General features: G+C 50.1%; 1 protein-coding gene across 1 annotated transcript in view; it reads right to left on the reverse strand.

Annotated features, from left to right (window-relative positions):
- Positions 1–3,886: 3,886 nt before the first annotated feature.
- Positions 3,887–20,863, reverse strand: part of LOC142254251 (hemoglobin subunit alpha-5-like) — a 48,139-nt gene continuing 31,162 nt past the window's right edge. Inside the window, exon 4 of the mRNA XM_075325262.1 lies at positions 3,887–4,068. Coding sequence (XP_075181377.1) covers positions 3,940–4,068 — 129 coding nt within the window. The 3' untranslated portion in view covers positions 3,887–3,939. The remainder of the gene's footprint in view (positions 4,069–20,863) is intronic.

Consider the following 20,863-nt stretch of genomic DNA (forward strand, 5'->3'; position numbering starts at 1 on the left):
CAGGGTCCATAACAGACCAGAAGAAGGTGGGGCCAGTGATGATGTCAAGCTCCACAAAGGAGCTGAATTGTGCACAGCGAGACAAAAAAGAAGGTAAATACTGCCACTAGTTATAGACGGGAAGGCTACCCCCTGACACTTACCCGATGCAACCCTGAGCTCTCTGATGTCTCAAGACTGGTTCTTTCACCCTGTGCAACAATCATGTTCCTACCTCTGTCTTACCCTAAGCTTGGCCCTGACTAGTGAACAGGCCAGCAGGAACACTAGTTGTGCTCTACAATAATGACGCAAAGGGAGTAAGACAGATGGGGTAAAATAAACTTCTAGGCAGTGATCTTTAGAAACGACTCACTGCTTCCCCCGCCCACCAGCAGTCCCAGCGTCTGATTGGTTGCAGTCAGATGTGGCCCCACCCTGTATGACAGTGTGTCTCACTGCTTTCAATCAGTGATTCTGTGTGTGCGCGTCTCACCCTCAGCCAACAACAAAATAATTCAACTATTTATAATTCACCAAGCCTACCTAACACTGCTGAGGTTGTTTCGGATGGGACACTCCCCATCCCCGAAGTGTTTGCGTTGCCAAACACCCAAAGCAGTCTTTATACACATGATGTGGAGCTGCCCAATAGTCATAGCCTTTTGGCAAGAAGTAGTATCCTTTTTGGCATCTTTGATTTTTATTCCCATTCCACTAGACCCACATTCCACTAGAGTCTGCTTATTTATGGTCCTGGAGGAGGGTTCGTGGGAACACTATATCAGAATCTTCCTATGAGAATGTGACGCCCTGGACAAGAGCGAAAGCCGTAACCGTTTGAAACCGCTGAAACCGTTTAAGTAAGAGTACCTCCCGATGTGGGAAGATGTTATTTTAATTGTATGTCTGTCACCGTTTTACATTTTTATATTTTTACAGTTAAAAAAAAAAAAAAGGAAAAATAAAACCGGTGTTGGACGGGCAGCCCGCGGACGGTCTGCATTTTGCTAAGGGGGAATGAGACGCCCTGGACAAGCCAGGGGTCACAGGTAATGACATCACCACACCCTACACCCCGGTTAGGCACATCAAAGCTAGACCCGAAAATCCTTGTTGCCTTCCTCCAGGGGCTGATGTTCACACCAGGGGGTGGGCCAGGCGGTTGGCCCCGCCCACCGATGAGTTCACAGTCCTGGAGGCGGGAAAAGAGTAGAGTTAAGGTAGGGAAGTGAAAGTGGAAGGAGTAAAGTGAAGTGGAGTAGAGCAACTGACTGAGAGCGTCCGGGTGTGTGCCCCGGACAGTGACAGCAAGGTTAGCAGACGGCGGTGACCGTCTGCCGGAGTGGCCTATCGGAGTTGCCGTAAGGACCGTGGACGGGCGGTGGCCCGGCGGTACCGGACCGGTACACAAGGAGAAGCCAGCACCATTGGCAGGGGCCTTTCGGACCCCGGCAAGGCTTGGAGTTGCCGTGAATTTGACAAATCCGTCAGTGAAGGGGACCTCCGGGTTTCCAAACAACTAAGTCCCGATTGAAGGCAACAGTCCAACCGTATGAGAGAGACACAGCCACCGCCAAGGCACCAGTTTCTCAGGGCCAGCGCCTGCGGGCAAAGAGGGGCTCCTCCGGCCCATATCCAAGCCGGGGAGCGGGTTACCGGTGGGAACCCATTGGAACCAACAGAAGTACTAGGTGCAGGGAAAGAGACAGTCACCGTTAACTACCGGGGAAAAGCAACAGCAGCTGTCCGTGGGAACCGTCTTTCCAGCCGTGTGTTTTACCGAGAACTGTGTCATCGCCTCAGGCTGAGTGAGTACCACCGTGCTGTGCGGCACAGCGCTGCTCCCGCGACCCTGCACCTCACCAGGCCCCGCAACCAGCCTGCCATCACCCATCCTCCACCCCATCACTGGGCCCCGAGACAACCAACCCCTACCCACGGAGGGGAGAACTAACAACTCAGCTGCTCCCTGTCACCGCTCCCGGGATCCCCATACAGAGCAGCGGTGGTGTTACCAAAAATCACCACAACCGTGGGTGGCGTCACGGACAATAACCAAATCCCCACCACCAATCCACCCCTTTCACTCACGGGCGATGAGCGCCGCTCGAGTCCCCGGGATCCGGCACACCGCTTGAGCCACCACCGAGCAGCGGCAGCCGCAGCAGCAGCAGCGGCCGGACCCGAGCAGTGGGAGAGCGCGGCGTCCCCTCCTCCGCCCGCGACAAGAAGCTTTGTTTCTGGCCAGGAAACTTGTGGTTCTGCAATGGATGGGAAGATCCTTTTTGACTTTACGATCTTGGACTGCGTTAGTAACTCCGTAATACCCTACAAACACACAGTCTATCAGAATAGAAGATGCCCACAGAAATTTTGCAAGATCTGGGACTCCTAGAACTCATCCCCCCTTACAGTAACAGCTCTTGCGCATGGGTAATTTGAGGGAGCGGTTATATTGCTATAAGATGAGTTGATATTATCGCTTGTTGACATATGCTATGCTCGGCATGAGTTTCTTTCTACCATGCCATGTATTATATCCATATAATAATGTGACGCCCTGGCCTATCAGGTTGTCACAAGGGTGCTATGCAATCTGCCCTTCTGCATGGTACCTGCTCCTCCTTGGTTACGGGTCCTGTCCCTTTGGTGTTGCTAAGAACAGGTGTACACAAATCCTGAGGAACACTGCACCACACCCACCAGACACGCATTGGACAGCCTGAGGGAAATAGGGCCGCCCAGACGGAGGGATGGTGGAAGGAGGGCCAGAAGTGTCAGAAAGTAGAGAGAGTGTGAGCGCAGCAGTGACAGTGAAAGGTCACACTGTGGAGCTGGGCTACTGTACCCGTCCCAGGTGCGAGACGTTAGCCTGGCCTGGAAGGAGCTGGAACCCCAGTCGCAGAGGGTAGTGGCAAGGGGCACGGTACTGCCACGGAGGGCATATCGGCGGCCTTGTGCTACAACCAGGCAGGGGCCAGGGCACGACGGGGTACGCGGACCCTAGGCTGGGAAGTAGCTTCACGCAGCCCAGTAATTTACCCAACGAGGACGGAGTCTTCACGAGCCGTTCACCCGCTCCAAAATCGGGGTCCTAGTGCAACGAGGGTGATAGGACTTCCCAAGACCATCCAGAAAATCCCAAGCGTGAACCCTGAGAGCAAGCTCACTCCGTTAGCCACACGGGTGAGCGGGACCCGAGTAGTTTCAGGCAAAAGGGATCCACAAGAAGTAAACACAGTGCCAAGGGACAAGGCTTCAGACCAACCAGCAACGCCAAAAGGGCACGGACCCAGCGTGCTCCAACAACATCTGCAGGGCATTCAGGACTTTGGTTTACCCGTTGTCGGTGTCAGAATTTCTGGACTGTGTGAGTACGTTGTGCCCCTTTTCTCCCGACGGGTCCCCATCCTTTCACTACCGAGCCCCAGGATACCTTCTCCCTGCCCACAGAGGGGTTAACATCACAAGCTGCCATCCCATCGCTCCCGGGCGCTACCCCAAACGCAGCAGCGGTGGTATCCCACATTACCATGACCCGTGGGTGGCGTCACGAACTTTATTTTTCACCCCTTGTAAATACTTCCCCCTTTTTTTCATTTTGAGTGGCCGCGCGACCCCGCCTCGGGTCCAGAGACCCCTCGAGCTACTGCGGATCCGGATCCGAGCAGCCCGTCGGCTGTCGCGGGGGCGGCACAATTATTTTTGCCAGCGTATTGCTGCTGGATCTGTTCTAACGGGTGATCACTGAACATGCGATTTCAGCCTAAATGGGATCCAGTACCCGGGACACTCGGCAGCTCCAGGAGAATTGGCAAATGTGATATATGAATATTGATATAAATAATTGTTTACAAAAGTAGTAAGAAGCACAGACAACCATGAAGAATCCAATCAATCATTTTTATTGAACTGGTTAAGACATGCTGAAAACCAGTCATCCAATCGAGATCCAGTTTATTTGCTCTTGAACATCGGGAGAGAGGCCACAAGAGCCATGAATTTGTGAAAAGATACCTCACCATCGATGATGAATTCACTGGAGAATTGATCGGCCAGGACCCCATTGAGGGTGCTTGACATCATCTACAAGAGAACGAAATTGTCATTAGGAATCAAAATAGCAGCAAATGAATATTAGTTGCACCAGGGGCGTACATAGAAATCATGGGGCCCCATAGCAAAAAGTCTGAATTGGGCCCCCCTACCGATAAAAAACAAACATTCCTTCTTCGTGCCCCTCACTACACACAATATAAATTTTTTACATCTTTCTCCCCCATTTAATGGTAACGATTATGACCCTCTTTTTAGCCTTAGAATCTATAGTAAAACTCTGCAACGTACAGGGATAATACACACACACACACACACGCACACACTGATGGCACAGAACAGGGGCATCGCACACACAGTATTGGCACAGGGGCAACACACACACACACAGTGATTTCATAGCACAGACCAGTTTTCTGTAGTGTTACAGGCAGACGTTTGTACATTATAATACTCACCTGCTCCTGTGCTGTGAGGGATGAGGATAGTGGCTCAGGCCTCCCTGCACTTCCTGTGAGTCTTCCTGGCTGCTCCTCCTGTCCTCTGCTTTTTCTTTCTATTCCTTCTGTTCTCCGCTTCTCACAGTTTTTTTTGTTTCTGCTCTCTGTTTGCTTTTCTCTCTTTTCTGTGGTCTCTACTCCTTCACTCCTGCACTGTTTTCCTTTTCATCATTTCATTCTCCCGCGACTGTACTTAACAAGCTCCGCCCCCTCTCCTGATTGGTTGTTCTCCTCCTGGCATCCCTCACTAGAAGAAGCTGCTGCCTGGCCACTCCCTCCTCTTCAGCACAGGTCACGTACAGTGTGCAGTGTGGGTGAGTCTGAATCTCTGCGTTGGCCAGTCTGCAGCTATACAAACAGTGCCGGCTCCCAGAGGCGCAGCTGCTTGGTGATGGCCCTGGGGGCATGATGCATGAAAGTGAAAACACACACACTGCGGGCAGCCACCCCAGGCCCCTCCAGCCAGGGCTGCCACCAGGAATTTCTAGGCCCGATACTGACAAAATTTTCGGGCCCCCTTCAGACTCCACCACAGCTCCGCCTCTACCCCTCGAACCTTCGGCAATAGAAAAAAGTTGTTTCCAGCATCACATCCAAGAAAAGGTTAAAAAACAATTTTATTCCATAAGGTTAAAACCAACACTAGGTTGGATGGACGTCCACGAAGTATAAAACAATGTCTGGCGCGTTTCACACCTAACAGAGGTTCTTAGTCTTAGACATATCCTGCTAGATCTGCACAAGTAAGTTATGGAATAAAATTGATTTTTAACCTCATTTTTTGGCCATGATGCTGGAAACTACTTTTTTATATTGCTGGACTTTGCCTCTTTGAACATGAAGCTGCCCTCCCTGCACCATCCCCCAGGAAGAGGACCCCGGTGATGCCTTTACCGGGGGAGTTCAGATCCTGTTTTGCATACTGACCTCCAACCTTCCACAATCCCTCCATCACTCTTGGAAAATCTCCAATTCTGCAAACAGTCCTCATCAATCAAACATTAACCGCTAGTCATCATTCTGACAGCCTGAAAAAAGCTGCATGCACTGTTTTTTGGGTCATTAAAATGACGAACCCCAGACAGAATCGTCAGCCATATGCGTATATCTAATATATAAAGGTGTGTGTGTGTGTACATATATATTGTATATATATATATATATATATATATATATATATATATATATACACTGTATGTGTGTCCGCTATAGGAACCCGCACCATCTCATTTACAGTCACAATATTTTGCACAGACACCTCATGTGACTCAGGGAACATCATGGACTATGTTTTGAGGGAAAAATTTAACCCCGTGCTTTAGGCTGGGGCCACACAGGGCACTAGTGCGATCCTCGCATGACACTCGGCTCACGTTGAGAGCACAGCAGGAGCCGAGTGTCATACAAGTGTCACTGCGACTGAGCTCCGATCATGCGATCGGACCTCAGCTGCGGGGGACGGGCCGGCACTCAGGAGGGGAGGGCCGGTGCTGCAGAGGGGAGGGAGGGATTTATCTCCCGCTCTCCTCCTATTGCCATTCTCGCACTGCACTCGCGGTACACCGGTGTATTGTGAGTGCAGTGCGATCTTTCTCTTGCCCCATAGACTTGAATGGGGGCGAGAGAAAGAGTCTCGCATAACAATCGTAGCATGCTGCGATTGTTTTCTTGGTCCGATTGGGGCCGAGAAAATAATCGGTCATGTGCGCTGGCACATAGGCCAATATTAGTTCGAGTGGAATGCGAAGTTTTATCGCATCCCACTCGCTACGATTTTCATGCCGTGTGTCTTAAGCCTTACAGTTACATTCCAAAAAAAATCCTTACATTAAAGTCAATGGAGCTAGGAGGTACAGGTCATTAATGGGAGCTGTGATTGGTTATTATAGGCAACAAAGGACATTGCTAGTGTAAGAAGATTCTGTGTGAGATAATATGATATCGGTAGAGAGACGGATAGAGACAGACAGGGAATGAGAGAGAGAGAGACAGATAGGGAATTAGAGAGCGAGAGAGAGACAGATAGGGAATTAGAGAGACAGACAGGGAATGAGAGAGAGAGACAGAGACAGACTGATAGGGAATGAGACAGACAGAGAAACAGAGACAGACAAGGAATGAGAGAGAGACAGAGACAAACAGCTAGGGAATTAGAGAGACAGAAAGGGAGTGAGAGAGAGAGACAGAGACAGACAGATAGGGAATTGGAGAGACAGACAGGGAGTGAGAGAGAGACAGAGACAGACAGACAGGGAATGAGAGAGAGACAGAGACAGACAGATAGGGAATTTGAAAGACAGACAGTGAATGAGAGAGAGAGAGAGAGAGAGACAGATAGGGAATTAGAGAGCGAGAGAGACAGATAGGGAATTAGAGAGACAGACAGGGAATGAGAGAGAGAGACAGAGACAGACTGATAGGGAATGAGACAGACAGAGAAACAGAGACAGACAAGGAATGAGAGAGAGACAGAGACAAACAGCTAGGGAATTAGAGAGACAGACAGGGAGTGAGAGAGAGAGACAGAGACAGACAGATAGGGAATTGGAGAGACAGACAGGGAATGAGAGAGAGAGAGACAGACATCAGGGAATGAGAGAGAGACAGACAGATAGGGAATTAGAGAGACAGAGACAGACAGATAGGAAATTAGAGAGACAGACAGGGAATGAGAGAGACAGGGAATGAGAGAGACAAAGACAGGGAATGAGAGAGACAGACAGGGAATGAGACATACTGCAGGGAAAGAGACAGACAGAGGCATCCAGACAGACAGGCTACATGCAGAGTTACGCACACTATACATGACCTCATCTTGCAGTTTCTGATCAGTGAAGAGCAGGAGAGAAACCCCGGGGACTTGCACGGAGGCTGCTGCAGCTGAACAGCAGGACCTGCATGTTCACTGGTCATGTGATCAGGCACATGATCAGTTAGATGACAGGTCCTTCACCGCAGCCTCTATAGTACATTTTCCTGTCCTGCACTGATCACATAGATCAGTGCAGGAAGAGAGAGGGCAGCTCTCTATGAGCAACTCGGGCCCCCTCATTGCCCTGATGTCGGCCCCGCCCCCTGGGGCCCGGTGAGCTGGGGGGTAAAAGGGAAGGAGCCTGGGCTGTCAGCTGCGGGCCCCCCCTCCTGCCTGCAGCTCACGGGCCCCATAGCAGTGGCGTGGTCTGCCTCTATTGACGGTACGCCACTGAGTTGCACGTTATCTACTTTATTATAGTGATTTTTTTTTTTGGTAATAGCGCTATCTGCTTTTGTTTTATGTATTTGTTCAGTTCAGTTTGCAATGTATTATGGGTAATGCCTGTTTCATTATGGGTTTGTTTTGTCCCAAAAATGGACAGCAGCCATTTTTTCCTCTTCACTTCTAAAGAGACGCCTTCTTATCATTTGTTGTAGCTTCTGCTAAATGTTACCAGGCTGCTCCCAGCATAGTTGGTAAGATGCTAGGAAGGTAATAATGCTGTTTCGTAATATGCTTTGCACTATTTGTCGATTTGCATTATTATCCAGTGGCATATCTAGGGGGTCTGGTGGGGCATGTGCCCCAGGCGCAGCTGTCAGGGGGCGCCGTCGGACCGCCTGATGACACGCTCACTGAGCTTCCTTGGTGGCTGTGTTTTGCCGCTCCGTAGTAGGACTCGTCTATTCTGACTCCCGGCTGTCCAGCTGATAGCAAAGAATCAGAGGAAGTGCGGTGCACCGAGTCCCACTGATCAACTGTCCTAGTATCTTTAGACACGAGTATAATTGAACCAGTGACGGCCGGCACTTCCGGGTCAGAGCGACGTCTGTAGTATAATCAGGTGAGCTAATAACACTACTGCCGTCACTGTTCAGCGCCACATAGGCAGCAGACAACGCTGATGATACAATGGGGAAAAAAGGTATTAAGGTCAGCCACCAATTGTGCAAGTTCTCTCAATTAAACAGATGAGCGAGGCCTGTAATTGACATCATAGGTGACCACAACTATGAGTGAAAATGAGAAAACAAATCCAGAAAATCATCTCTGATTTGCAAGATTATTTTTGCAAATTATGGTGGAAAATATGTAGTCTTCTAAAAACAAGGAAGATTTCTAGCACTCACAGACCTGTAACTTCTTCTTTAAGAGGCTCCTCTGTCCTCCACTCATTACCTGTACTAAAGGCACCTGTTTGAACTTGTTATCAGTATAAAAGACACCTGTCCACAACCTCAGTCACACTCCAAACTCCACTATGGTGAAGACCAAAGAGCTGTTGAAGGACACCAGAAACAAAATTGTAGCCCTGCACCAGGCTGGGAAGACTGAGTCTGCAATAGGCAAGCAGCTTGGTGTGATGAAATCAATTGTGGGAGCAATAATAAGAAAATGGAAAATATTATACAAGACCACTGATAATCTCCCTCGATCTGGGGCTCCACGCAAGATCTCACCCCGTGAGTTCAAAATGATCACAAGAACGGTGAGCAAATATCCAAGAACCACACGAGGGGACCAGTACATGTCCAGGCCCGTCTGAAGTTTGCTAGAGAGCACTTGGATTATCCAGAAGAGTATTGGGAGACTGTCATATGGTCTGATGAAACCAAAGTAGAACTGTTTGGAAGAAACACAACTTGTCGTGTTTGAAGGAGACAGAATGCTGAGTTGCATCCAAAGAACACCATACCTTCTGTCAAGCTTGGGGGTGGCAACATCATGCTCTGGGGCGGTTTCTCTGTGAAGAGACCAGGTTGACTGATCTATGTACATGAAAGAATGAATGGGGCCATGTATCATTAGATTTTGAGTGCAAACCCCCTTCCATCAGCAAGGGCATTGAAGATGAAACATGGTTGGGTCTTTCAGCATGATAATAATCCCAAGCACACTGCCAGGGCAATGAAGGAATGGCTTCATAAGAAGTGTATGAAGGTCCTGGAGTGGCCTAGCCAGTCTCCATATCTCAACCCCATAGAGAACTTTTGGAGGGAGTTGAAAGTCCGTGTTGCCCAGTGACAGGTCCAAAACATCACTGCTCTAGAGGAGATCTGCATTGAGGAATGGCCAAAATACCACCGACAGTGTGCGCCAACCTTGTGAAGACTTACAGAAAATGTTTGACCTCTGTCATTGTCAACAAAGGATATATAAAAAAATATTGAAATGAACTTTTGTTATTGACCAAATACTTATTTTCCACAATAATTTGCAAAAAAAATCTTGCCAAATCAGACGCTGTGATTTTCTGGATTTGTTTTCTCATTTTGTCTCTCATAGTTGTGGTCTCCTATGATGTCAATTACAGGCCTCCCTTATCTTTTTAAGTGGGAGAACTTGCGCAATTGGTGGCTGCCTAAGTTTTTTCCCCATTTTAAGTGCTCCAGTGAAGCTGAAGACATCAAAGAGGAACAGTATGGGGTGAGGAAGGAAGTATGTACAGACACAGTATGGGGGGCGAGATTGGGGAGGGGGGAGTATCTAGTGACACAGTATGGGAGGGGAGAGAGGATGGGGAGGTGGAAAAAACTATGGACACAGTATGAGAGGAGAGTGGATTGTGAGGGGGGAAGTATCTGTTGATACAGTATTGTGGGAGCAATGATGGGGAGGGGGAAGCATCTATCAACACAGTATTGTGGGAGGATGGGGAAGGAGAAACATCTATGGACACAGTATTTTGAGAGAGAGGATGGGGAGGGGGAAGCATCTCTGGACACAGTATTGTGTGAGAAAGGATGGGGAGGGGAAACATCTATGGACACAGTAGGGGAGGGGGAAGTATCTATTGACATAGTATGAGGGGAGAGTGGGTGGAAAGTGGAAAGTATCTATGGATGCAGCATGGGAAAGAGAGTGTGGGGATGGAGAAGTATCTAAGGACATATTATGGGGAGAGGGGATGGGGAGGGGTAAGTATCTATGGACACAGTATGGGAAGAAAGGGTGAAGGGTCATGTATATAGACATAGTATGGGGATCAAGAGTAAGGGGTGATGTATACAGACATGGTATGGGGAGTGATTGGGGAATATATACTGACATAGTATGTGGAGCAAACAGGGGAAATGTATTTTGAGGACATGTTATGAGAAGCAACTGGACAGAATGGGTGCGGACAAAGTGTGGAGAGTGAGAGGGAATGTATATGAACACAGTATGGGGAGTGAGGGGGGCTGAGTACAGAGGTAGTGAGGAGACAGCATGGGATGAGAAAAATGTGGGTGGGGCACAGAATAGAGAATAAGTAGTGGAGGGTGGGGAGGTATGGAGAAGGGGTAGCTTGTGGGTACAGTATAAGGCATTATTAGCGAGAAAGGGGTGTGTGATGAGTGGGCACAGCATAAAGTCTGGGAAGTATAATGGGACAGTGTGAGAAGACTGTGAAGAGTCGGCTCAGTATAGAAAGGAGAGGGCTCTGTGGAAGGATTTACCATAAGAGGGACAGTGTGTGCGTCATATTTTGTGCAAAAAACACAAGTGCAATTATTTATTCTGGGGCACAGCATAGGGCAGATAATTTTTATATAGCAGTATTATAATCATTCTGCTATTTTTAAGGGTATCATGCCAGAATGTGCTGCAGAAGATCAGAGAAGATGGAAGTCTGCAAAGACAAGCTGTGGATGTAAAAATTATGCTGTTTGGACAAGATAAAGAAAGGAAAGAAACCACTCAGAGACCTTGTCATCAATAAGCAGGGGCGGGCTGGGCCGGGAGGCAGGGGGGCAATTGCCCTCCAGGCTGCTCTCCCGGATGTTGTATTGGGCCGGCTGCCTGCTGCATGATGTCATTATAACACACATGGCTGTGCACAGTGAATTGCGTGTGGCTGTGTCTCCTGTACTGTGATGTGGCCGGGCCGGGCACTCTGACACATTACAGGTTCAGACAGTGCTGACATAGTACAGGAGACACGGCCGCGCGGGGTTCACAGTGCGCGGCCATGTGTGTTATAATGGCGTCATGCAGCGCCCGCTGCCTCTGTGTCGCCGAAGAGGAGCATCAGACAAGGGTTGTGGCTGAATCCCAGTGGCTAGAAGGACCTGCATGGGTAGTGGGAGTGACCGGCTTTGTTATTGGGCGTGGCAATGCTTCCTCCCGTCCTTTATAATCATGCAGGCTTCAACTGCCCTCTCCCCCTGCACCCCCCTGCACTTCTTAATTTGTGGAGGTTACCTCAGACCCCGCTTCTATTCTAAACAACTCCAGGACAACGTGGAGTTTCTTTCTGGCATCAGCTGTGTTGGCTGAGGCCCCACCCCCTTCTGATCACATGGGCATGACATCAGCACAGGTCCTTTAGCCTACTGGTATTTACCATCAAACAAGTCTGTGGGCCGCACGGGAGAGAAGTGTCCCCCAATCATCAAAAGTAAAAGCCCATCAGTATGAGAGTGAATAAGATTGTGTCAGACTTTTGTGTATGCTTATTTGTATGTGAATGTTTTCAAATATATATATACAGGCTTCTATGTGACTATATCTGTGTATGTGTCTGTGTACATGTCTGTATATGGCTGTACGCTGTGTGCAGGTTTGTCTGTGTATACGGCTGTACGCTATGTGTACGTTTGTCTGTATATACGGCTGTACGAGGTGTATACGGCTGTACGCTGTGTGTAGGGTTGTATATACAGCTGTACGCATGTTTGAGTATACGGCTGTACGCTGTGTGTAGGTTTGTCTGTGTATACGGCTGTACGCTGTGTGTAGGTTTGTCTGTGTATATGGCTGTACGCTGTGTATACGGCTGTATGCTGTGTGTAGTGTTGTGGATATGTTTTCCATTTTGGGCCTCCCTCTTGTGGTTAGTGCTGGCGGTGCAGTTGATGTGTGGAATGAAAGCCACACACCTGTGGAGGACTGGCCATCAGGGTCAGATTGGGCTATTTAACTGAGTAGTTTTCTCTTGTTACTTGCAGGTGGTCATTGTCTCCTGTGTGTTCAGGACATTCTGTAACCAGCTCTGCTCACTACCAGAACTCCTCTCAGATAAGGGGTCTTTGTACCTCTGCTGTTTGCTTACCACTTTTTTCTGCTTTATTACTAATGCTTGATTCCTATTTTGTCTGTGGGGAGTTCTTGGTGGAATGGGATCATTCCCTGCTGGGAGTGTCTGTTTACTTAGCTCCATGATTCTGCAATGTATTGTGTTTGTCATGCTTGGTATTAATTCAGTTTCTCATCTGTATTAGTGTTTTTGGATCCCAGTAACATCAGAGTGCTGATACAGTGGGGAGAGGTTGTGTGACTTCAGGATTTTTCTATATCAGAAGTGCTGGTATATATTAGGGTTTTTACGGCTGCAGACAGTTGCTCTTTCCTATAAAGATAGTTTGGGCCTCACGTTTGCTGAATCTTTCTTTTCCAGCTTTGTATTGTGTTTTTCTATATCACCGTAGCCTTTACATGTGGGGGGCTATCTATCTATCTTTGGGGACTGCTCCGAGGCAGATTAGCTTTCTTATATCGCTATCTGTGAGATTATTTAGTTCTCCGGATTTGTCGGGGCGTCCAGGTCATCGTATGCACGCCCCACGGCTACTTCTAGTTGTGTGTCAGGATTAGGTCTGCAATCCGTTAAGGTTCCAGCCACTCTGATACCATTTGGGATTCCGCATTTTTTGATCCTACTCGGTCCCTGAATCATAACAGTGTAGGTTTGTCAGTGTATACGGCTGTACGCTGTGTGTAGGTTTGTCTGTGTATATGGCTGTACGCTGTGTATAGGTTTGTCTGTATATGTATGTGTATACGGCTGTATGCTGTGTATAGGTTTGTATATGTATGTGTATACAGCTGTATGCTGTGTATACGGCTGTACGCTGTGTATAGGTTTGTCTGTGTATATGGCTGTACACTGTGTGTAGGTTTGTCTTTATATGTATGTGTATATGGCTGTACGCTGTGTATAGGTTTGTCTGTGTATATGGCTGTACGCTGTGTGTAGGTTTGTCTTTATATGTATGTGTATATGACTACGCTGTGTGTGCACGTCTATGCCATGTGGGAGTACATGTCTGTATGTGTGTACACATCTCTGTACTGTATGTTTACATATCCGCGTTTCTGGGGTTGTGTATGTTTGTAAGATGCCTGTATGTAAGGCTGCCCACTCTGCGTGTACAGCCCACAGCGAAAACTGACCTGTGGTGCGGCTTCCCGAGCCCTGGCATGTCAATTTATTGCTGTGCAGCCACAATGGTCTCCACAGAGAGAACAGAAGAGAGAGACCACAGCGGCCCGAACCCTGACTGTGGGCACAGGCCGCTGTGGTTCCTGTGGAGACCACTCGTGGCCCTGCAGGAGAGGACTATGGGCATGTACCTTTAGTGTATTGTGTATGTGTAAAACATATGTAATATGTTTTACAACATGTAAGTGTGGCGCCCCAGGACCTGGTCGCCACAACAGCATTGCCCTCCCAAAAGGGTTAATGCTGAGCCTGGAGGTAATTGGGAGATCTATTGGCCAGTAAGTTAACACTCAACACAGTTCTCCCTCCGGCCAGCAGGGGGAGCTCTGAACCTGGAACTTCAGGGAGCATTCCTTAAGTCTGGCTGGAAGGAGGAAGTGGTAGTTAGTCTGGAGACAGGAGTGAAAGAGGACAGACGCAGAGTAGTGCTGCCTTGTAAACTGGGGCCTAGAGCTGGGATAGCTTGGCCCAGTGAAGCAAGGGGAGCAGAGAGGCACAGCAGGGACTCGGACATCGGAGTCTGTAGTTGCCAGGGCATAAAATCCATCCCTGGTAGCTGAATCCGGAGGGCAGGAGAGCTGTAAGCCCCCTGTCCCAGAAGCAATCTGAAGGTACAGCTGCATCCCAAGGGCCCGGTGTAGACTCCAGCAGAGAAGCACCAGAGAGGGCCTGCGCAGTCTACCACACAGAAAAGGGGACGAACAACAAGTCCCAGCAGCAAGAGGGCAATTGCAAACCCAAAGTGCAGTGTCCTAACACAGCAGAGAAAGATTAAGGAGTAGGCCTCATACTCAACTGGCCAAAGATCACCCCAGGCACTTCCAGGCCGGCCGGATCATCTTTACCATCTGTGACGGTCTCCCTGGACTAAGTTTCTGCCGAGTAAAAGAGGAGAAGGTAAAGAGACTACTGTTTGTGCCTGTTTCTTTCATTGCTGGTCGGCCCTGCACCGTGTTAGTCACGCAGCACCATAGACTTCCACAAACACCAACCGTGCCCCGGGCATTGCTCCACCTGTGGGGAGCAGTACTACCATTGCTGCCATAACATCATCCCGGAGACCTCACACAGCAGCGGCGGCTTAGTAGCCGCATACCACAGGTGGCGTCACGAACACAAACTTTAATTCAAGCCACATATTCAACTGACACCCACCAGGGCCACGGAGCCGGGCCCAGCCACCACTGACTACCACCGGACTAGTCCGGTCCGGCACCGGGTGTCCCATAGCCCTGGGGTGGGCGAGTCAACTTTGGCGTCACGAACAGGATTTCGTGCCCGGTCACACCGGGTACTGTGCGCCTGAAGAACTGTGTAAAAGACTGTGTACTGGTTGTAAATTGCCGCCGCCATTAGCCACGCCGAGCGCAGGAAGAAGGGGGGCGTGCCTGACAAAGAGCGCGAAGGGAGCGCGCCATCAGAGCAGAGCGCTGTTAACCCCGCGCGACCCGGAAGAAAATTTGAAAAGTGAACGGAGCCTGGTAAGGTTCACTAAGGGGGAGGAAGATGTCCGACTCCGAGGGAGAGCAGGTGGCTGCCATCGCCCAGGGCGCCGCAGCACCGGCCGAAGTAGTCCCAGTCGCCGTCGCCCCAGCCCCCACTGTAGCGCCGGTAATGCCGATCACCATGCCGTACATACCAGGAGCAGAATGGCTGCCGCAGTACTCCGGGGAGTCCCATACCTTGAGTGACTTCAGAGAAAGCCTGCACAGCTTGTTCCGGGTGTATCCTCTGACTGAGAGCCAGAAGGTGGGCATAGTAATGGGACAGCTAGCCGGCGCAGCCCAGCGTGAAGCGAAGTCCTGGCCTGATACAGATAAAGGGACAGCAGCCCAGATACTGGCCAAGCTAAAGAGTACTTTTGACACCCGCACCGCAGCAGAGATAAAGATGAGATTCTTTGGGTGCAAGCAACGGGCCACGGACAGCATAAGGGACTATGCCTTAAACTTGCAGGAGGCCCTGAAAGCAGTTAAACAGGTGGACCCAGAGAGTGTACGTGAAGAAGACAAACTCCTAACTGAGCAGTTCATAGAGGGGCTCCTGTCAGATGCCCACAGGACCCAGCTGCGTATCCTGGTCCTGCAGAACCCTGCTCTGGACTTTGCCAAGTTTAAGGACCAGGCCATCAGGGTACTGAGAGAATCTACACCGAATGACCCAGTACCCCTCCGGCCTCTTGCTATCACGTACCCCGGGGTGGTGCCTGCAACACGAGCCACTGCAGGGGCTGAGGCGCAGTCCCTGGATAAGGATCCCACTGCAGAGCTCAGACAGCAGTTCCAGGAGCTGACCAAGACTGTGGCTGCCCTTGCCAAGACCGTGCAGTCTCTACAAATGACCCCCTCGCCTGCAAAAATCGAGTTGGCCTCCAGCCCAGAAGACGTCCCATGGATGCGACAGAGGAGGATTCCGCCGACCCGAGGCAGAGACACAGACCGGTATGATTCAACAGGACAACCGATCTGCCGCCACTGCAACCAGGCGGGCCACATTGCACGACGCTGTCCTTTAAACGGGCCGAGCCTGGGGCCAGGAGCCAACCCCCAGGTGTGAGGAAGCCCGGCTCAAACCCCAGCCGCAGCAAGTATGTGGGAGGACGCCCGGTCCTTCCCATTGTGCTGGATGGGATCCCTTTGAATGCCCTCCTGGATACGGGGTCCCAGGTAACAACCATCCCCCACAAACTGTACAAAAGATATTGGGCTGATTCAGACATTGACCATGGCCCAGATGATGATTTAACGATTGTGGCCAGTAATGGTCAGCCCTTACCTCAAATTGGGTACAAAGAAGTAACCATTAAAGTGGGGCGGGTGGAATTGCCATGTCAGGGGATGATAATTGTAGATATAGATCGCAAAGAATCTGACCCACTGCTAACCCTTGGTACAAATGTGATAGAAAATTGTATTGCCGAAGTGATAATTTTGTTGCAACAGGCGTCTGAAACTGCCAGCTCCGGGCAGCAGCGTGTCCTACAGAGGGAGATCAGAGCCCTGATGAGGAGGCAGCAAGTAGAGCTAGCCGGAGGAGAAATTGGCAGTGTGAGGGTAAGTGACCCCCTCCCCATTGTAATACCCCCAAGAAGTGAAATGTTGATATGGTGTCGGGCAGCAATAGGCCTCAAGGGTCAGGATTACCATGCCTTGGTAGAACCAGTGTATTCAGACAGTAGGCCTGGAGTCCTGATAGCCAGAGGGGTAGCGGACGTCCGCAAGGGGAGAGTGCCCGTCCGTGTCCTGAATTGTGGGGAGGAGGAGGCCAAATTGCCCCGGTACGCCACTGTAGCAAAACTGTACACTGTCAGTAACAATACCATTAAAGCAGTGGAACCCTTGATCCCGTCCGACCAGGCGGAAGACAATGGCTCCAAGGGGCAGCCGGAAGACTGGTGCCAAAAATTACATGTAGGCACCGACTCCACCCCCTCGCACCAAAAGCATGGGGTTTACCGGGTGGTACAGGAGTACGAGCGGGTCTTCAGCAAACACCCCCTAGATTTTGGGCAGGTGAAAGGGGTTAAACATCAAATCCCCACGGGTGATCATCATCCCATTAAAGAGAGATACCGCCCTGTACCCCCCGCACAGTATCAGTGTGCCAAGGAAATGTTACGGGAAATGAAGGAGGCTGGGGTTATCAGAGATAGTTGTAGCCCCTGGGCAGCTCCACTAGTGCTCGTAAAGAAAAAAGATGGTACAATGAGAATGTGTGTAAATTACAGGCAAATTAACCGCATTACACATAAAGATGCTTATCCACTGCCCAGAATAGAGGAGTCACTAACAGCCTTAAAGTCAGCTAACTATTTCTCCACCTTGGATCTCACCAGTGGGTATTGGCAGGTTCCCGTGGCAGAGGCGGACAAGGAGAAGACTGCATTCACGACACCAATGGGCCTCTGTGAGTTCAATTGTATGCCATTCGGGCTCTGCAACGCCCCAGGGACATTCCAAAGGTTGATGGAGTGCTGCTTGGGCCACCACAACTTTGAAACCGTGCTGTTGTACCTGGATGACGTAATAGTCTACTCCAAGACTTATGAGGACCACCTGAAGCACTTAGCAGAAGTGTTTGAATCCTTGTCGAAATATGGCCTGAAGATCAAGCCGTCCAAATGTCACCTCTTGAAGCCAAAGGTACAGTACCTGGGTCATGTGGTCAGCGCAGAAGGTGTGGCACCTGATCCGGAGAAAGTCACTGTAATCAAGGACTGGCCAAGACCCACCACAGTGAAGGAGGTGCGGCAGTTCCTTGGACTGGTGGGCTACTACCGAAGGTTCATTGATGGTTTCACCAAGATAGCAGCGCCCCTTCAAGATCTCCTGGTGGGCCAGCCAAAGCAGGCTAAGAAGCAGAGCCCTCCATTTGAATGGAGCAGCCAACTGGAAACATCCTTTGTCCGGCTGAAAGGGGCTCTCACGGGAGAAGAAATTCTGGCCTACCCTGACTACAGCCAACCGTTTGTACTGTATACAGACGCCAGCAACGTGGGACTGGGAGCAGTTCTGTCCCAGGTACAGGGAGGCAGAGAGAGGGTGATAGCGTACGCCAGTAGGAAGCTTCGGCCCACAGAAAGGAATCCAGAAAACTACAGTTCCTTCAAGCTGGAGTTCCTCGCTATTGTTTGGGCAGTGACTGAACGCTTCAAGCACTATCTGGCATCGGCCAAGTTCACCATCTTCACGGACAACAATCCGTTGACACACCTGGCAACAGCCAAGTTAGGTGCGATGGAACAGCGATGGATGGCCCGGCTGTCTAACTTTGACTTTACCATCAAGTATCGGGCTGGCAAGAAGAATAACAATGCTGATGCGCTGTCCAGAATGCCTCACTTGCCCGAGTCTGGAGAAGACATGGATGAACTCGAAGAGATAGAGTTACCGGCTTTCCATCACCAAGGTGTGTCCCAGTGTGAGCATGCTGTGGGAGTGAAGCGCTCAAGCCAGCACGGGGTCTCGGTCAACCCCTTACTCCACCATAATTGGGAAGAAACACAGAACGGTGACCCGGCCGTGCGATTGGTCAAAGAGAAGCTAGCGCAAGCTGAGACCCATCTTGGCCCAGACGCTCCAGAGGAAGCCCAGCAGCTGTGGAAGGAGAGGGGACGACTGTTCACCTACCAAGGCAAGCTCTGCAAGAGATATGTCAACTATCGAACAAATGAACTTGTCTGGCAGATAGTGGTTCCGCAGAGAGATGCTCCAATGGTCCTAGCAGCGTATCATGATAACGCAGGACACTTCGGGTGGAAGAAGTTGGAGGCCCTACTCCGTGATCGGTTCTATTGGGTGCACATGAGAAAGATGATCGAGAAGTGGTGCCGAGACTGTGGCCCGTGTAACCTGAGGCGGAAAGACGATGCCAGCCAAAGGTCTCCCTTGCAGCCAATTGTCACAAAGCAGCCCCTGGAGTTGGTGGCCCTGGACCACGTGAAGTTAACACCAAGCCGGTCAGGCTATGTGTACGCCCTCACCATTGTGGACCATTACTCTCGTTTCCTGGTAGTAGTGCCTGTGAAGGACCAGACAGCCAGGACAGCAGCTAGAGCGTTCCAGGCATCCTTTTGCCGACCTCACGGCTATCCGGAAAGGGTACTGACTGATCAGGGTCCTGCATTCGAGGCTGAAGTGTTCCAAGAGTTCTGTAACATGTACGGTTGTAAGAAAATCCGAACCACACCGTACCACCCCCAAACCAATGGACTGTGCGAGAAAATGAACCATGTGGTTATTGATATGCTGAAGACCCTACCGCTGGAGGAAAGGAACCAATGGCCAGAAAAGTTGCCAGATCTGGTAGACCTGTACAACCACATCCCAGTGAATTCGACCAACTGCAGCCCCGCTTACCTGATGCGAGCCAGACCAGGCAAGTTGCCTGTAGACTTTGAGATGGGGACTGTGTCGCCTGAGGCGGTTCAAGAAATAGAGGATTGGGATACAGAACGGCAGCAGCGGTACCGTAAGGTCCAGGAGTGCGTAGAGAGGAGCCTGTCTCAAGCAAGAACGAGACAAGAACAGCATTACAATCAAACAGCCCCAGCAACTCCCTTAGCACCTGGAGAACAAGTCCTCAAGAAGAAGCGGAAGGCGCATAAATTGGATGATCAGTGGGAAAGCGAGCCCTACACCATTATCCCCTCCAACTTTGACAATAGTAAGGTATGCCTCATAAGCAAAGATGAAGGCAAGACCTATCAAGCAATTTCCCGAGACCGCCTGAAAGCGTGCCCTGAACGGTGCAGAATCCAAAGAGAAATGGAAGGAGTACAAGGAAGTCCCCAAAGTCAAGAGAAAGAAGGGGAGATGATTCAAACCATCCTTGGAAAGTTCCCCAAAACTTGGACCCGAATAAACAATGCCATAGTGGTACCAGTTTTGACGTTTCCGCAGTTGGTCGAGCCAGAAACGGAAAAGGTTCCGGATCCACCTAAAGAATCGTCCGCTCCAGCACGAGATGACACGCCAGCAGTGGAACAGGAGGATCAACCCCCTGTCAGTGGTGAACCTGTCATACCCTTGGCGACTCTTAGATCACAAAGGCAACCATCACGCTTACCTATGGGGGTTAGGCCCACCTGTAGTGCTGAGATAGAAGACGCACCACGTAGTCAGGGGCAAACACCAGAGCTACGTAGGTCCCAGCGCAGCACTCGGGGACAACCCCCTCTAAGGTATAGGGAGTCAACTGTATAAGGGAAAGAGTACTTATTAGAATGTAAATAGTTATGCAAAATGTCTGTCATGTTGTGTACAAAATGTTTTCTTTTTCTTTGATTGCGAAAATGGACAATTGGGCCACTGGACTATGGGTGGCCAACACCTAAATTGTTCATAGTTAGCACCAGTGTGCTCAACACCCCTGAAGAAAAACCCGTCCGGCGTGCATAGAGTGGGGTCATCAATGCTCTGACGCACGCCCAGAGCCTACGTTGGGGGTTTGAACGCGGCGGGTCCCCCATGGAGCAGTGTAATGGACACCCGGCAGGGAGCCACACTGGACTCTTATAGTAATGTTTAAGGTTGTAACGTTAAAGTATTTGCGCCTCCCATAATGGGATGAAATGTTCTAACATGTCATGTTTGTTTCTACAGTCCGGGAGTACTGAATTTAACTAAGGGGGAGTGTGGCGCCCCA

Source organism: Anomaloglossus baeobatrachus, chromosome 10, assembly GCF_048569485.1.
Source record: "Anomaloglossus baeobatrachus isolate aAnoBae1 chromosome 10, aAnoBae1.hap1, whole genome shotgun sequence".
NCBI classification, from domain to species: Eukaryota; Metazoa; Chordata; class Amphibia; order Anura; family Aromobatidae; genus Anomaloglossus; species Anomaloglossus baeobatrachus.